The sequence below is a fragment of the Caenorhabditis briggsae genome (assembly GCF_000004555.2).
Source record: "Caenorhabditis briggsae complete genome, chrI, whole genome shotgun sequence".
NCBI lineage: Eukaryota > Metazoa > Nematoda > Chromadorea > Rhabditida > Rhabditidae > Caenorhabditis > Caenorhabditis briggsae.
Genome location: NC_013489.2, coordinates 10,546,345 through 10,561,667, shown reverse-complemented (window position 1 = coordinate 10,561,667; position 15,323 = coordinate 10,546,345). Strand labels below are relative to the sequence as shown.

General features: G+C 37.0%; 2 protein-coding genes across 2 annotated transcripts in view; both read right to left on the bottom strand.

Moving 5' to 3' along the window:
• Positions 1 to 2,030: 2,030 nt before the first annotated feature.
• On the bottom strand, positions 2,031 to 10,389 carry Cbr-pde-5 (the record flags this gene model as incomplete). Its single annotated transcript, XM_045241188.1, has 15 exons — positions 2,031 to 2,121; positions 2,189 to 2,277; positions 2,931 to 3,123; positions 3,168 to 3,496; positions 3,543 to 3,639; positions 3,737 to 3,823; positions 4,229 to 4,483; positions 5,125 to 5,286; positions 5,997 to 6,145; positions 6,526 to 6,678; positions 6,762 to 6,856; positions 6,905 to 6,968; positions 7,026 to 7,160; positions 10,109 to 10,180; positions 10,213 to 10,389. 15 exons carry the CDS (start codon positions 10,387 to 10,389, stop codon positions 2,031 to 2,033), a joined length of 2,148 nt encoding a protein of 715 aa, XP_045094983.1.
• A 1,328-nt stretch (positions 10,390 to 11,717) lies between these two features.
• Positions 11,718 to 15,323, bottom strand: part of CBG12832 — a gene marked incomplete at both ends in the record, with an annotated part of 8,925 nt that continues 5,319 nt past the window's right edge. The window contains 7 exons of the mRNA XM_045241187.1: positions 11,718 to 11,921; positions 12,751 to 12,858; positions 12,909 to 13,007; positions 13,052 to 13,157; positions 13,206 to 13,378; positions 13,864 to 14,043; positions 14,084 to 14,259. Of these exons, the coding sequence (XP_045094982.1) occupies positions 11,718 to 11,921; positions 12,751 to 12,858; positions 12,909 to 13,007; positions 13,052 to 13,157; positions 13,206 to 13,378; positions 13,864 to 14,043; positions 14,084 to 14,259 (1,046 nt within the window). The remainder of the gene's footprint in view (positions 11,922 to 12,750; positions 12,859 to 12,908; positions 13,008 to 13,051; positions 13,158 to 13,205; positions 13,379 to 13,863; positions 14,044 to 14,083; positions 14,260 to 15,323) is intronic.

Below are 15,323 nucleotides of genomic sequence, written 5' to 3'. Positions count from 1 at the left end.
TCTTTGGATGTAGGGTGTATGATTGAGTGTGACATCTTTCGAGTCATCTGCCACGTCTTCGTGAGTTCAATAGGAACAACCAGAGAGTACGGACAAATCAATAGTGTAAGGACAAATCAATGTCTGCGATTGATTTTTTGCGATGATTGATTTTCTTATGAGGTCTAACCGATATGTTTCGAAATGCGTTTAGAAATTCGTGATTCTGTTACATGAACAACACCAAGGAGTGATTGTGTTCAATGTTCAATGTCTTACTTATCTTTTTGCTCAGCTGCCAAGTCAACAGATATTTGCTATGTTCTATCTCATCAACTGATTCGGTCGCCCGTCGTTTTCTCATCGTCATTTTTGTTTCTCTACAATCTCTTTAAAATTTTCAGAGCAACTAACAATGATTTTATCCAAACATCCATATGTAATCCAAAAAGAGATACTCGACAATATGGAATATTCCGATCTATTCATGTTTTCCTTCGTCTCCAAGAGTATGAAGAAACTTGTCAAATCGTCTCAAATGGACAGATTCAATTCGATCAGTTCAGTCGTGTATGAATGCGATGGAACGGATCAGTCGTGGGTGTATATTTCTGGGAAATGGATCGAAATAATGAGAATTGTAAACCATGAGGAGGGTGGAAATGGTTACTTTCAGTTGAATGTGTGTGGAAAGATAATCGATTTTCGGTGAGTCAGGATGATCAATTACTCATAAAAATATCATTTTCAGATTTATGACAGAAGCAAGTATTGAACCATTACAAATAACAGACTAGCATCCCCACCTTGCCGTATCATATCACTCGTTTGACAGAGATTTTGTAATCCAATCAATTCAAAATTACTTGCTTGATTTCATGGGGAATTCTCTAGAATTTTGTTGGAGATTCGAACACATAAACAGACAAACAGAGTTTCAAATTCCGTTCATTCCAAAACTCCAAAACGTATCATTCTGTGTTGACTTCTATCTCTTTGGGGACCGTGCCAGAAACGGTACAGCAAACTTTATGGAAATGAAAGAACTGGAAGAATTGTTCTCCTCTTCTCCTGTTTTGAAATCGATCAAAGTGTCCGCTATGACGCCAACGGTACCATTCAATCCGGAATCGAAATTTTATCAGGCAGAATCTATTGAAAGCGAACAAAGTACACTTACTTTTCCTGCAAAAGCTGGAATACTTGCAAATTGTAATATTTGAAGCTGAACTCCGTCCAAACCAAATCTGGATGCAGTCGCGGCAAAACAAATGAATGCAACGAGTCAACCACCAACGCACACTGTGGCAAAGCTGTAAGTTAATTTTAAATTTAAAAAATCCGTTTTTCAGAATAGCTCTGAATTAAACCTGTCGTTTTTCAGATACAATTGGCTTGATTCGAAATCGAATACGGATCCAATCATCCGCCATGCATATGTCGTGAGAGAAACCGATTCTCGTGTGGCATTTGTTCATATTCAGGACAAGACTCTAAGCTTTGGAGTATGGAATAAAACGGAGGAAGAGTTTTTGAGAATGGTGGGTTAGATGTTAATCTACTAGTTTTAAAAACATCTGCAAATCATTATATTTCATTTCGTAACCCATTTCATTTTGAAATATTTTTCTACAGTAATCTTTTTGATTTTCAAATCTTCGCTAGAGTAAACTCTATCAATGTCAAACACCTCGTCTTTAGAGATGATCATTGATCATCTGTAATAATTGTAATATAAATTGGATAATAATAAAAAGTAATAATGAATGATAATAAAAATTTATTGATAACAGATAAAGTTGTATGACAAAGACTATTTGAAAGGATGAGTTCACTGAAAACTGGTTGAAATTATTGCTGTAAAACATAATCACATGGGAAGAAAATTGAAAGATCTAGAAAAATCCTACTGAATTAAATTGAAGCTATCAAAATCAGAGAAATTCGTAAAATAATTAGATTTTGGAATTTAGAAAATAATAGAACACTGAAATTATATTTTGGATCATTTTGACAATATCATATCACAAAAATATAATTTGGAAAATTGATTAACTATCATTATCCCCATTTTTACTTCCAGTCGCTTCTTGTTTTGCCTTTTGTTCCGCTGCCAATTCTTCCCATTTTTTAGCATTATATCTGAAATTTGAGTTTAAGATTTTGCAAAAAAAAAAAAAAGAGAAACAATAACTGTTTGAAAACTCACTCGCAACGTTCTCTCATCTTATCAGCTTTCGGGAAAATTCGAGCAATCAAATCGTAACAAGGCATACAGATTCCGCGCATGAATCCGACCTGGAAATAGGAATCGGTGAAATTTGGAAAGAAAAAAATTTTTCATTCAAGGAAATATGAAAAACTCAGAAGCAAGGAAATGATTATATTTTTAAGTTACGGTAGTTGTAGTTGTGGGACCTTCGGCCACGGCCACATCTTCTACATCTTGGTTTTTTTGTACGAGAAAAATTATTGAAAATTTATAGATTAGATCCATTTCCATTCTAGAATCGAGCTTTTCAGTGTTTATACTACAACTAAGAAACAGCAAAAAATGCATTGGTTTTTTATTATTTTTTGAATTTCTAAACGATGGAAATCCTGATATAGACGGATCCCTAGAGTTTGATCAGTTTTTCTATTAGGACCCCGTCTTACACTTGAAAACAAAATTTCTTAGACTTTCACATTCTGAGTTCATTCTTAAATATTTCATGTTCTAGAAGATCAGACTGATGAGCAGAATTGTTTGAAATATCCTTGAAAGCAAATTATACAACCAACTAAAAATTTTTGAGTTTGCAAATAACCAAAAAGCAGAATAAAAATGTTTAGTGTTTTCTCCAAAATTCTTACCTTTTCAAAAATTTTAAATATTGCTTACCAACTATTCAAAGTCTAATTTTTTCGATGCATCCATATCTTACAAAATTCGTTTTCTCCGAACAAACCTGCATTTGGGGCAACATATGTGCCTGATTTCGATCCATCATTGCAATCGGTTCCTTTCCACTCAATCTCTCTGCGTCTCCTTGATCATAAAACTCTTCGAAAATCACTTTTACAGTTTCTGTCTGAATACTCCATGGTTTGGCAGATGCAACAAGATCACATCCAGTCATCATCACAGCTTGAGTTAGGAGTCTGAAAGTGAGAATTGACGAAAATGCGCTTTATTGATCCCTTACCTGTGCTCTCGATTACTAAAATCGAATTCTCCTCTATCCAAAATCACATTCAATTTTGCTTTATTCGAGAAGAAAAGTGCCAAGTCTGTAGCCAGAATGCAGTGTTTGATAAGAGATAAGGTTTCTTTGTACTCTTCCGGATCCAAGTTTTTCAGAATATTATGTCCATCTTGTTGAAGAATAGTGATTGTCTGGTTGAAGTGATGACGTTCCATGACAGAAGTACTGTAGATTGCTGCCAAAGGAGTCTCCATTGATTTCATGTAGGCGTTGTTTTTGCCACGATGATCCAAATCGTGGCAGAGACAGGAGACATAGAGAGCCAGGGACTGAAACACATATTTTTTTCAAATTCCAGCCATAAACCCTTCTTACCTCCAACTTTGTAAACGCTTCTGGACTATTAACCAACGTGGCAAACATGGCATGAGCCACTGACCATCCATGAGCCCAATTATGGTAGGCCACTCGCCTATAATTTTTTCGGACAGTCAACACAAATCGAATCAAACGTCGTTTTCGAAATGTCTGAAAAGTTATTGGTTTTTCGAAACAAATTGAACTCTCACAAAGTTTCCGAGAAGAGCGTCTTAAACATGTAGACAGCGTAAAGTGGTTTTTCGAGTTCCGAAAGTCGCATTCCGTTGAAATCTATTCTGAAAATGAGCAAAAGAACTAATATGGTACTAAAAAAATCGGGGGAGTGGAAGAGAGACGCCGGTGGCCGTGGCCGAACGCTCCACAACGACAACTACCGTAACCTAAAATTATTGAATTTTTAACGTTTTTCGCCGATTTTTCCTCAAACAAGTCGGAAAATTAAACATTTTGGATAAGGAAAAAATTGACTGTACCGAAAACGCGCGAAAATCGAAATAATAAGTCCTGAAAATGAATATAATTTCAGGTTACTGTAATTGTTGTTGTGGGAGCTTTTTTACCATTTGTTCTTCAACCAGAATACAATTATAGATTTCTGAAAACAACAGTAATTCTTTTTAGCACAATGAATTTATAATACTGCCTGTTGTAAAGACTCTGAAACCGTTTAAAAAACTAACGTCTCCAATTCAATAATTCGATTGTTCAACTCAATCTTCTTCAATTTATTGACTTCATCCGAGTTACAAACACTGTGATATGCTAAAACTTCCAAAGCAACTCGATATTTTTGCTCGGATCGACGAATTTTATCGTATAATTTTGCATGATGAAGAGCCAAACCACAGTAAACTGCGAATACTTCGAAAGCGTCTTCGTCTTGACGAGTGAATGCTCCATTGTGCTTATTGACCATTTGAACCACTCCGATTACTCTGGAACAGTTTTTTGAGAGCTTATGAATGTTGCATTAATTTGAAAATACTCGAAAAAGTTCGAAAAAATTGTACTGTTTTGAGAAGGCGATATGACTCTCTTGCAAACTAGGAAGTCAGTGAAATGTTGTGATCCGACAAAAATATTTTTTCAGTGTGAAACAGTCAACTTTGAAGTTCCAAAAAAATAGTTCAGTTTTTTTTATGTTTGAAAGTTTCAGCATTTAAAATCAGACAGATTTTCGTACAAATCGAGATAACCGGTTTGAACGTCGCACAGCTCTTTTCTCAGCTACTTTTGCATTTCCGGCATTTTTTGGTCCTAATCGTCAGAACGGGATTTGACAAAAAAGTAGTCCATTACAAAAATATAGTTTTTTTCATTTTTCAAATAGTTGGAATTTTTCAGCGCAATAGAGAAAAAAACGACTAACTTTTCAGGACTTCAAAGTTCATTATGTTCCACTAAAAAAGTCAAAGTGTGATATTTTTTGGTTAATGCACGGTTATTGTCGAAAAAAATTTTTCAACATTTTTTAACTGTTTCCAAATACTGACATTATTTTTGAGAAAATGTACACAACGGTTTCATTACGCCGAACAGAATTTTATTTTCCTCTCCAAACCCCTCCAAAACTCACACTCCTCTTATCAAAATTGGCATGCACAGAATGGTTTTCGTTGTGTATCCAGTTTTCGAATCCACATCTGCATTGAATCTCTCATCATAGTACGCATTCTCAATATTCAGTCCCTCTCCGGTGGATGCCACGTGTCCAGCGATTCCTTTTGACATGTCGAATCTTGAAAAAATGTTTTCGGTTTCAATGAGTGTTTATAGATTTCAGAATTCTTGTTTCGAACTATTCTTCCGAGTTCAGTATGGGATTAGCAAAGATGTGGGGAATGAAATTCAGAATTCCGAAAGTTCCGGAAATTCCAAGCAAACCGCGGCCGCGAAAATTTGAGTAAATCTTTATTGGATTTAAACTTGAAGAGCGGCAATTCAAGAAATTAATCAGTAAACTGTCCAAGTTTCAAACTATTTGATCAACTTTGAGCTGGTAGTGAGTTATCGCTTGTCAAAGTAGACTCATCTCTTGAAAATCAACAGCGTGCAAGAAACATTCCATCTTCGGAGGATCATAACAATACCTAGACTTGAGGAATCTTCTTGAAATTTTCAGTAACTTTGAATCAAACGTAGAATTATATGTCTATTAATTTTCGTGTTTCCAAGACACTTATGTCTAAAATATATCCATTTTCATCAGTCCGGGTAATTCTTTCCCATATTTTATCAAATATAACAGCAATCCAAATGCAAAAAAAAACTAGGAATATGTCGAAAAAACTTATGTTTTTTTGAGAAGCTTATGTGTTTTGAAATCGAAATCTTTCGAAATTCATCCAGACATTTTCTGCTGTTTCACAGAACTTATTCAATGTTTATTCATCAATCAGCTAATAATGTGTGTGCTGCATAAAAACTAAAAATTTCTCGAGAACCCACCGAATCTCTTTCTGTCCATCACTATTGACTCTGACATGCTCCTCATCTCCAGTTCCGACGTCAAAGATTCTCGCATAAATCTGTCTATTTCGGGAGTCGACGAGGAAGAGAGAAGCGCGATCAGCGTCGACCAATTTTTGGGCAAAGTTCTGGAAAAGAAGATTGGGTTTTTTGGAATTCTGGCCAGAAAATACTGTTTCAATAGTGAAAAAAAATAACACAATAATCATATACTGTCGTTTTGATATGTTTAACAACTTTTCAAAGTGTTTTTTATCAGCTACCGTAAACGATCTAATAAAAGCCCACTCTACACGTTGAGGTCAATTATCTCATTTCCTGTGAAAGATATGAAAAAGTTGTCCACTGATGAATTGTTTGTCATCATACGGCAAACATTTTATCAGTTGATCACTTTTTGATAGCTTTCACAGGAAATGAGATAATTGAGCTCCTCAAAGTAAAAAGTTAAGAGCCCTTTCATTACATGTTTGATTGTAGTATGTATTCATCAACCAAAACCACTCACCATGACCTTAACGATAACCGCATCCATTGATACAATATCATGAAAAATAGATCTGGCGACATCCAATAGAAAATTCGAAAGTTTTCTTTGTTTTGCAATGTTTTCATGGACGTCCAGCGAGTCTGGTCCTGCCTGACTTTTATGGTTGTAGATCTGGAAATTTTTGTGAATTTTTGGCTTTTTTGAAGTCTCCCAAAGCTTATCTAGTCTGATAAGTCGTCCTAGTATTACTGTACCTCTGAAAAATAGTTAGCAGCCGCTGCCCAAGTACAAACTACATTCACAATCGATTTCTCTGATGATTCCAGGGGAATATAGAAATGGATTTCACCTAGAGAAAAATAATTAAATTGATCCCCAAAAAATCTGATTTTCTCACCGATAGTTTGATTTGCAGCATTTACAATCGTCTGAATATAGCTTGCATTTTTACTGTTCTTCACCTAAAAACATGGAAAATTAATAATAAAGAAAAATTTCACAAAATTTCTAGCAACCACCTTTTTTAATTTCAGCTCTCCTTCCTCTGTCTTCCGGCAAGAAAATGCTCCTTCGTCGTTTTGAACAATCAACTCGACAGCATTTGTTCCCATTATTTGGCCACAGCATTGTGTAATTTCGTAGAGAATTCGAGTCTGTAGATTTTTTCAGGTCACATTAGATTGATGTGAAACTGGAAACTGATATCAAAAATACGAAACAGGGAAGATTTCAGTGGAATTCAATTGAAAACTACTGTAAAAACTCTAATACAATACTCCTAAAACTGTCAGCTTTGTGCCCATATATCTCATCCCCTATGCAGAAAGTAAAAAATAAGCCAACCGACAAACACTTCTGACATTTCGATAAGCAATTTATCAGTTGACCACTTTTTCATATCCTCGACAGAAACAGATGGGCTCAAACTTAAAAGGAGCCTTCCTAAAACAGGTTTTACGGTAATCAAAACTGGAAAAAATCAACAAAAATCAGTGGGAATTTGAAACTATGACGCTTGCATGATAATTTGAAGTCGAACATCAAGAGTTTGATTTTCAATGAGTGTCATTTTGATTATATTCTTAAAACTGGATTTGCGATGTAGTGTCAGGATCGATTGTTGAAATTTTCCCTAAGGCGATTTTTGGTAACTTTCAGAAGTTTCCGGTTAATTGCAAATCTCTGCAGTGTTCGGGGAATTTTTTCCTAGCAAAAACTTTACTGATTCTCTTCAGCAAACTAGTTTCAATGTTATTATTAGGTTGGCGGGAAAGTCTTTGTCACTCTGTTTGTTTAATCACTGTTCTCGTATATGGAGGCTGTGTATGATATCGACTCTAGTGAATAACAAGGTGATAAGAACCTTCCATATAAACAAGTCCCCATTTCCTTCCCTGCTCCTCATCTGTAATTGAAACGATATGTTTGTTCCCACTGCTATTCACATCAGACATGTTTTGATTTACCTCTTCCTATCTCACACCACGATGAAGGATTCGGAAACTTTCTTGAAGAATGTGTACAACACACATGCCCCTCACTACAATACTATTCGCAATTGGTTCCATCGTTTCGAAAAAGATGACTTCTCGCTCGATGAAAAGGATCGCTCTGGGAGACCCCGTGAGTTGGATTTGGACAAGCTGAAGCACGCATTGCAATCGGATCCATTTCAATCTAGCCGTGAACTAGCTGTCACATTCGGAGTTCACCATAGCACAGTCCTTGAAGGTTTGAAGTCTCTTGGAATGAGAAAACTTTTTGGTCGATTCATACCTCATCACCTGACTCAAGCCAACCTTGACCGCCGAGTCGACGATTCGATTACTCTTCTCACTCTCCACGCGGGCGATCGATGGCTGGACCGGCTAATAACCGGAGATGAGAAGTGGGTCTTCTACGATAATCACCACAGGAAATCCCAGTGGGTTGGAGAAGGAGAGAGCCCACAGGATGTCCCCAAACCCGACCTTCATCCGAAAAAAGTTATGCTCTCTGTGTGGTGGGGAGTGGACGGCCCCATCTACTGGGAACTTCTGCCCGAGGGCAAAACAATAACTGGAGACCTCTACACTACTCAACTACGAAACCTCAAGAAAGCAGTCGACCGTTCGGCCCTGAAAGACAAGAAAGTGTACTATCAACATGATAACGCTCGCCCACATGTTTCGAAACAAGTGAAGCAGGAGCTGATGGGATATGGATGGAATGTTCTCCCTCACCCCCCGTATTCTCCTGATCTTGCTCCTTCCGACTATTGGTTATTTGGCGATATGACACGTGCCTTCGAAGGAAGAAGCTTCAATTCCCGTGGAGCGATCGAAGCGGCACTCAAACAATACTTTGCCTCACGCCCGGCTGGATTCTACCGCAATGGAATCCATAAATTGAGGGAACGTTGGAGACATGTTGTTGATAATGATGGACAATATAATTAATTATTCGGTTATTTTTTCTTTGAGAAATAAACTATTGAAAAAGTGACAAAGACTTTCCCGCCAACCTAATATTTCACTGTTTTCACAATCAGCAAGCCTTTTGTGTTTGAAAACAAAACACAGTTTCCATTTGAGATATACAGTAGAGGACAAAAATAATTATACTTTGGCTTGTTCAGTGGAAAATTGACACATTTGTTGTATTTTTAAACTCAAGTTCAGCAAATTAGTTTAAAATCAATTCTGAAACTTATAACAAATTCTTAAAACCGACAACATATTTTTTCAAGATTCGACATGTCAAAAGGAACCGCTGGACACGTGGCATCCACCGGAGAGGGACTGAATATTGAGAATGCGTACTATGATGAGAGTTTCAATGCAGATGTGGTTTCGAAAACAGGATACACAACGAAAACCATTCTGTGCATGCCATTTTTGATAAAAGGAGTGTGAATTTTAGAGAGTTTGGGAAGTAAGCGATTACCATTTTTATGTGGATTCGTTTCTAAATTTGCTCGAGAAAATCATAAGTAAAACAGAGAAATTAAAAGAAACAGTGAAATTATTTTTAATTTCGATTTTTTTTGTAATTTATCAGAACTTATAACAAGAAGTGAGTGACTGTCGAACAAAAGTATATAATACTTTTTGATTGGAACATTGTTAACTTCGAAGTTCTAAAAATGTCTAGATTTTTTTCGATTTTTGAATTTTAAAGTAAATTGTAGACAAAATCAGATAAGTTTTTGGGATTTACGCTTTTTGTACAAGCCCAACAAAGCGAGAAAAAGTATTCCATATATTTTCCGTTGCTTTGAAAAGTTCTATGCTTTTTCGACAAAGTACATTCTTATGAAATATGCCAACCAAAAAGGTGCTAGGAATGCCAAAATTAGCTACAATGACAGGAGCCGGGATAGTTGAGATCAAAGTTGAAAATTAGAGGAAGGCACTCTATATGTATTACTATAGGTATTACGGTGGTTTTGTCCGATTCTTTGCTTCCAGATTCGTTCCAGATTCATCTATACTAATCTCGACTAATCACCCGATTTCAAGTTTTGTTATCCCTCTGAGTCCCAATGCAGCACAAAACACGAATCTTTAACCCTTCAATTTTCAATAAGCGAAAATTCAAACGTTCAATTTCCGTTTCCCACACACTCACCCGATTGTCGGAAGTTTCCAGAATCACGCGTCGTTTCATAGATAAGTCGGGATCCTGGAATTATCTTTGAAAAAGCTAAAAAATATAAAAACTCACCGTCCATCCGCCAGCCATGGGAGTTCCGGTGAACGGACGTTTTGGTATTTTAAATTTGATAGCTCTTCGAATCGACCATCTTTCAAATGTATCAGGACTGACTTCTGGAGAAACGATATAGTCTTCTAGGAATTCTGGATGGTCCCGCAGAAAATTCAAAACTGAATTCTCGTCCATTTTGGCTATTTTTCAGGATACCCTGTAATATGTCTCATCCTTGGAAAGAGTTTCAGAAGACTTTCAAATCGTTTCAATTGGATGAAAGTATTGTCAACTTTGAGCTAAATTATCTTGATTCCTGTAAAAGATATCAAAAACTTGTCAACTAAAAATTATTTATCATAATACCACAAACATTTTACAAGTTGAAAAATTTTTGATATCTCTATTAGGAACGGAGATAAATCACCTTAAAGGTGGGGGGACAGGAGATTTTTCGTAGGATTTTTGTAGCTAGGGTATGCATTCTACCGTGACGGTGTACAACGCTTAATGACACTCTGCGTACAGCGGTCGTCCTCACCTTTATGAATGCAATCGGGCGCCGGCTGCCTCTTTGCCCGCGTGGCTCAGTCGGTAGCGGCGCCGCACCGTCAATACTAGTCTCGACAAGTTCAACATCTCGAGGGGCATATTTAAACGGAATTTCGAGAACATTATTTTTTTTCATGTCCCCCCACCTTTAAAGTTGAGTGAGCCTCAATAGAGGAAATACGGAATGGAGCAATTTTCCTCTGCTATCGGAGAAATCGGGCATTTTATACACTATGTCTGAATATTTATGACCTAGAAAAAATACTAAAAAGGACAGAATGCTGCTTCCACATGACCAAGAATTTCCAAATTACACCGCCCATGTGCACTTTGAATTGAAAGAAATGTTATAATTATGAGCAAGACTTGGTTTTCTTTTCGCTTCAGCTTGGGAATTTTTCTCCGGATCTTGAACTTTTTGTGCTCTTCCTTCTAAATTGGAAACCTAAATTTGGAAACCCGCGCAAAACGACTACGGTAGATACGCAACTTGTCGTGACAGTGATCACACAAAAACGATTTACGGGATGCATTTAGGCTTACGCGCAAAACTTTCAAGCCATTTTTACAGGTTTTCCGGAATATGTGTCCCAAATTTCAAAAAATCCAGAAAATTCAATGAAAATTTTAAACAGGTGCACTCGCGACTCCGCCCATCTGTCTTTTAATCTCTTTCTAATGAGGGGTCACCTTCGGGAGAGGCGGATATAAGCTAATTATAATAATGCGAAACGGAACGAAAACGCTCAAATTTCAAGTGGAAAATAAGCAAAAAAAGTGGTATCTCTATCTCTCCATCTTTTTTTTTGGTAGGCTCTTGCCACCTGAAGCCGTCTGTTACGTCTCTTTGGAGGAGGAGAGATATAGAGAAGAGCTCATCCGTCCCCGTAGTATTATCACTCTGAGCCCCTTTCTGCGTCTTCTTCCAATCTTCTTTTCGCTCTAATGCTCTGAAAATATGTGCATATGTGTCAGTCTGATGTAGTGTGTGATAATAATAATGCATGTTTTATATATAAATTCGTATAAAAATGTGGGCAAAAATAAGAACAAGAGCCGATTTTGAGCGGATTTTGAAGCGTCGTCGGCGTCATGACGTCTTCGATAAAACCTCGAAATTGGCATCGAGATTTCGTAGGAGTCGATCCAGATGGAGAAGACGATCCGGGGAAGTGCTGAAAATACTACTTTTTCGTGGAAAATTTAGGAATTGCGGGATAGAAATAGTGCAAGTAGGAAGGAAGCCATAACCGGCATTTATATGCACTTTTATAGGGTTTCGAAAAAATTTTAGGCGAATCTAAATATAGCATGAAATTCCACTTTTTCGGAGAAGGTGAAATCATTCCTCAAATATTAGTGGCCTAACTTTATCGACATAATATTTCTAGGCTACCGTAGTTGATGGTCCAGAAATGGTCTAACATGAACTTGATGTGTTTCCTTGGCCATTTTAAGATGGTGGCCTAACATTCGCAAGTTGATTTTTCTAGGCCATCATGGTATATAGCCTAGAAGAGGCATAGCATCACCCTGGTGTTTTCTAAGCCATTTATCACAGTGGAGTAACTTTTGCAAATGGGGTATTCTAGGCCAGCATGGTAAATGGCTTAAAAATGACCTGATACTACCCTCGTGTGTTTTCAAGGAAGTTTTATCGTGGTGGCCTAACTTTCTCAGTATTATTTTTCTAGGCCACCACGGTAACAGGCCTAGAGAACATACTATATGGATATTAGATCATTTCTAGGTCATTATCTATGGTGGCCTAACTTTCGCAAGTTTATTTTTCTAGGCTATCATGATAAATGACCTCATATTCATTGGGTGTACTTTCTAGGACATTTTACAATGGTGGCTTAACTTTTAAACGTTGCGTTTTTTTAGGCCACCATGGTAAATGGCCTAGAAAGCACACCAAATGAATATTATGTCATTTCTAGGTCATCATCGTGGCCTAGAAAACTTCACTTGCAAAAGTTAGGCCAAAATCTATTTCCTCACTAACATATCATTGACATATTCAAATCGCCGCTTCTCACTGATCGCCCATTCGACATGCCCGTTTTTCAAATATTTGGTGAACCGTTCTGATAATTTTGACCATCTGATCTGGAATTTTTAGAAAAATCAATTTAGCACAATATTTTGATCGTACTAACATCACCCAAATACTGCAAATTTTGATTCCAGTTCACTTGATCATCATCCATCTCATCCACTTCTATCGACCTTTTTTCATTCGGATTTTCCAGGTCTTTCTGAAAGACGAGTATGATTATATGGAAGGACAATTAAGATTCACCAAAATCCAAAACGGTCGTTTTCGTCGTTGGAAAGAGGAAAAATCAGGATTCTGAAGGCGTTTGTAGAGCTCCGCGTGCTCTTTCAGCGACATTTCGATATGGGTTCTGTAAAAATAAAACTCAAATTCTAACAAAATACCACGGATTTCCTACTTCCCAAGCCGACTCATTCCAGCTGTCTCATCAAGTGAATCGCCCATTTCTCTGGGATAAAAGAAGTGCATCGGCAGATGAGCAACGTCGATTCGTAATCGTGAAGGTTCAAATTTGAATCGTATCTGGAAATTCATAAATTTATTCCAGCCATTTTTGCGTAAGAAAAAAACCTCTCAACGGCTCCTATCTTCAATCCTTTTTTGTCCTGTTTCTGTCCAAACTTTCCATCCTCTACAATCAATCTTCCGTCTTCTTTTCTCTGTAAAATTTGAATTTTTAGTTTCATATTACGCTAAATGAGCTAAAAACTAAAAATCTAGCTCGTTACCTAAAAATCGTAATCTAGGTCATGACCTAAAAATCGAAATCTAGGTCTTGACCCAAAAATAGAAATCTAGGTCATGACCTAAAAATCGAAATCTAGGTCATGACCTAAAAATCGAAATTTAGGTCATGACCTAAAAATTAAAATCTAGATCTAAAAATTGAACGTATTTTTTCAAATTTTTTTTCCGTATTTTTCAGTTTTTTTTGTTCATTTTTTTCCGAGGATGTCTCGAAAAATTTGAAAAAAAAACAATGAGAATCGAAATTTTCCTTTATTTTTATCTGAATATTCGTGATTTTCTGCACAAAACAACGCATTTAAACTCACCAACATCTCCAATGGGTCGTTAGCAAGCAATAGATACGCGCCACCAAATCTTCGAAAATTAAAAGTACAATCTCGAGAAACAGAAGCAATAAATGTGACTTCAGACAAGGGCAAACCATCGGAGTGGCCGATAAAATCTCGAAGTTTTACAGGTAGAATCACGATTTTCGGGGCTTTTCGCTGAAAAAAACGAATATACGAAGCAATATCAGCAACTAACATCAAGGAAAACAGTTGAAATTCTCTGAATGTTCCATAAATTTCTCGCCGGATGAGTTCCTTCCTCGATAATTCGAAGTACAGTACATCGGGTTGCCAACTGTAAATCGAGATAATTTTGAATTTCGATCCCTTGATCAGAGTCTCGACATAAGATTACTCCAAGCACGTGATTGTCTGAAATTACAGCAATTTGTTGACATGAAAAATTGAAAAAACCAGGGATGTTCGGCTTGGCCTTTTCGGAACTCTCCGATTTTTAAATTTTCGAAATTTTGTAAGTAATTCCGCTTGAGACCCACGAAAAAAACTTCTATTTAGCGTGCGCCTTCAAAATACCGTAGTCAGAAATTTGAGAGCACAACAACTGGGAGGAAAACAAAAAGTGGGAAGTTCTTCTTTTTTTAATTTCGGACGGCTCCGATCCGAAGTACCTTTTTGGTAACATGTTTACTTTTTTACCTTATCATCTGCTTTTCGGCAGTTTTTTGTCCGTTTTTTGTCCGTTTTTTTGTTCCGCTTTCGTCAGGTTCGTCAGGTTCGTCCGTCAGGTTAGTCCGTCAGGTCTTTTCGTCAGATTCGTCCGTCAGCGTTTTTCGTCAGGTTCGACCGCGTGGCGTCGCCAAACAGTCGAACTTAACTGTCGAACCTGACAGAGGTTTGCCAGGTTCGTCCGTCACTTACTTGTCCATTGTGATGGGTGTTCGCTTTTGATAAGACAGTCCTTTGGGCAAACGGGTGGGGGGTGGCTTTTAGGTGAAGAGAGCCGAAAAAGAAGACATTTATGTATTGCTCAAGTGTTAGAGTGTATTGCGCAATACTTGGCAATTCTGACGATTTTTAGTAATTGGATAAAGAAAAAATAGTGTCTCCGCCTTTCGATTATTTTTTATCAAGATTATCGAATAGAAAAAAACGTCATTTTTCAGCGGAAACAATAGATCAAGTGGTGATAAGAAAGTGAAATTTGTGCGCTGTATTATAGTTTGAAGAAAGAATTGTTGGTTCTTTTGCACAGGGATAGTGAAGAATTTGTATTGAAATGGGTGAAAAATGATTTTCAAACAGTTTTCCAGGAAGAAAATATTTTTAAACCGAACACTTTACCAGAATTTCCCCTTCCCCATACCGTCAACTTTGAGCTCATATATCTCATTTCCCGTAACTCATATCAGAAAGTGTTAAACTAACAAAATGATTACTGTAACATTTCAAATATTGGGAATTCGAATTCCACCACA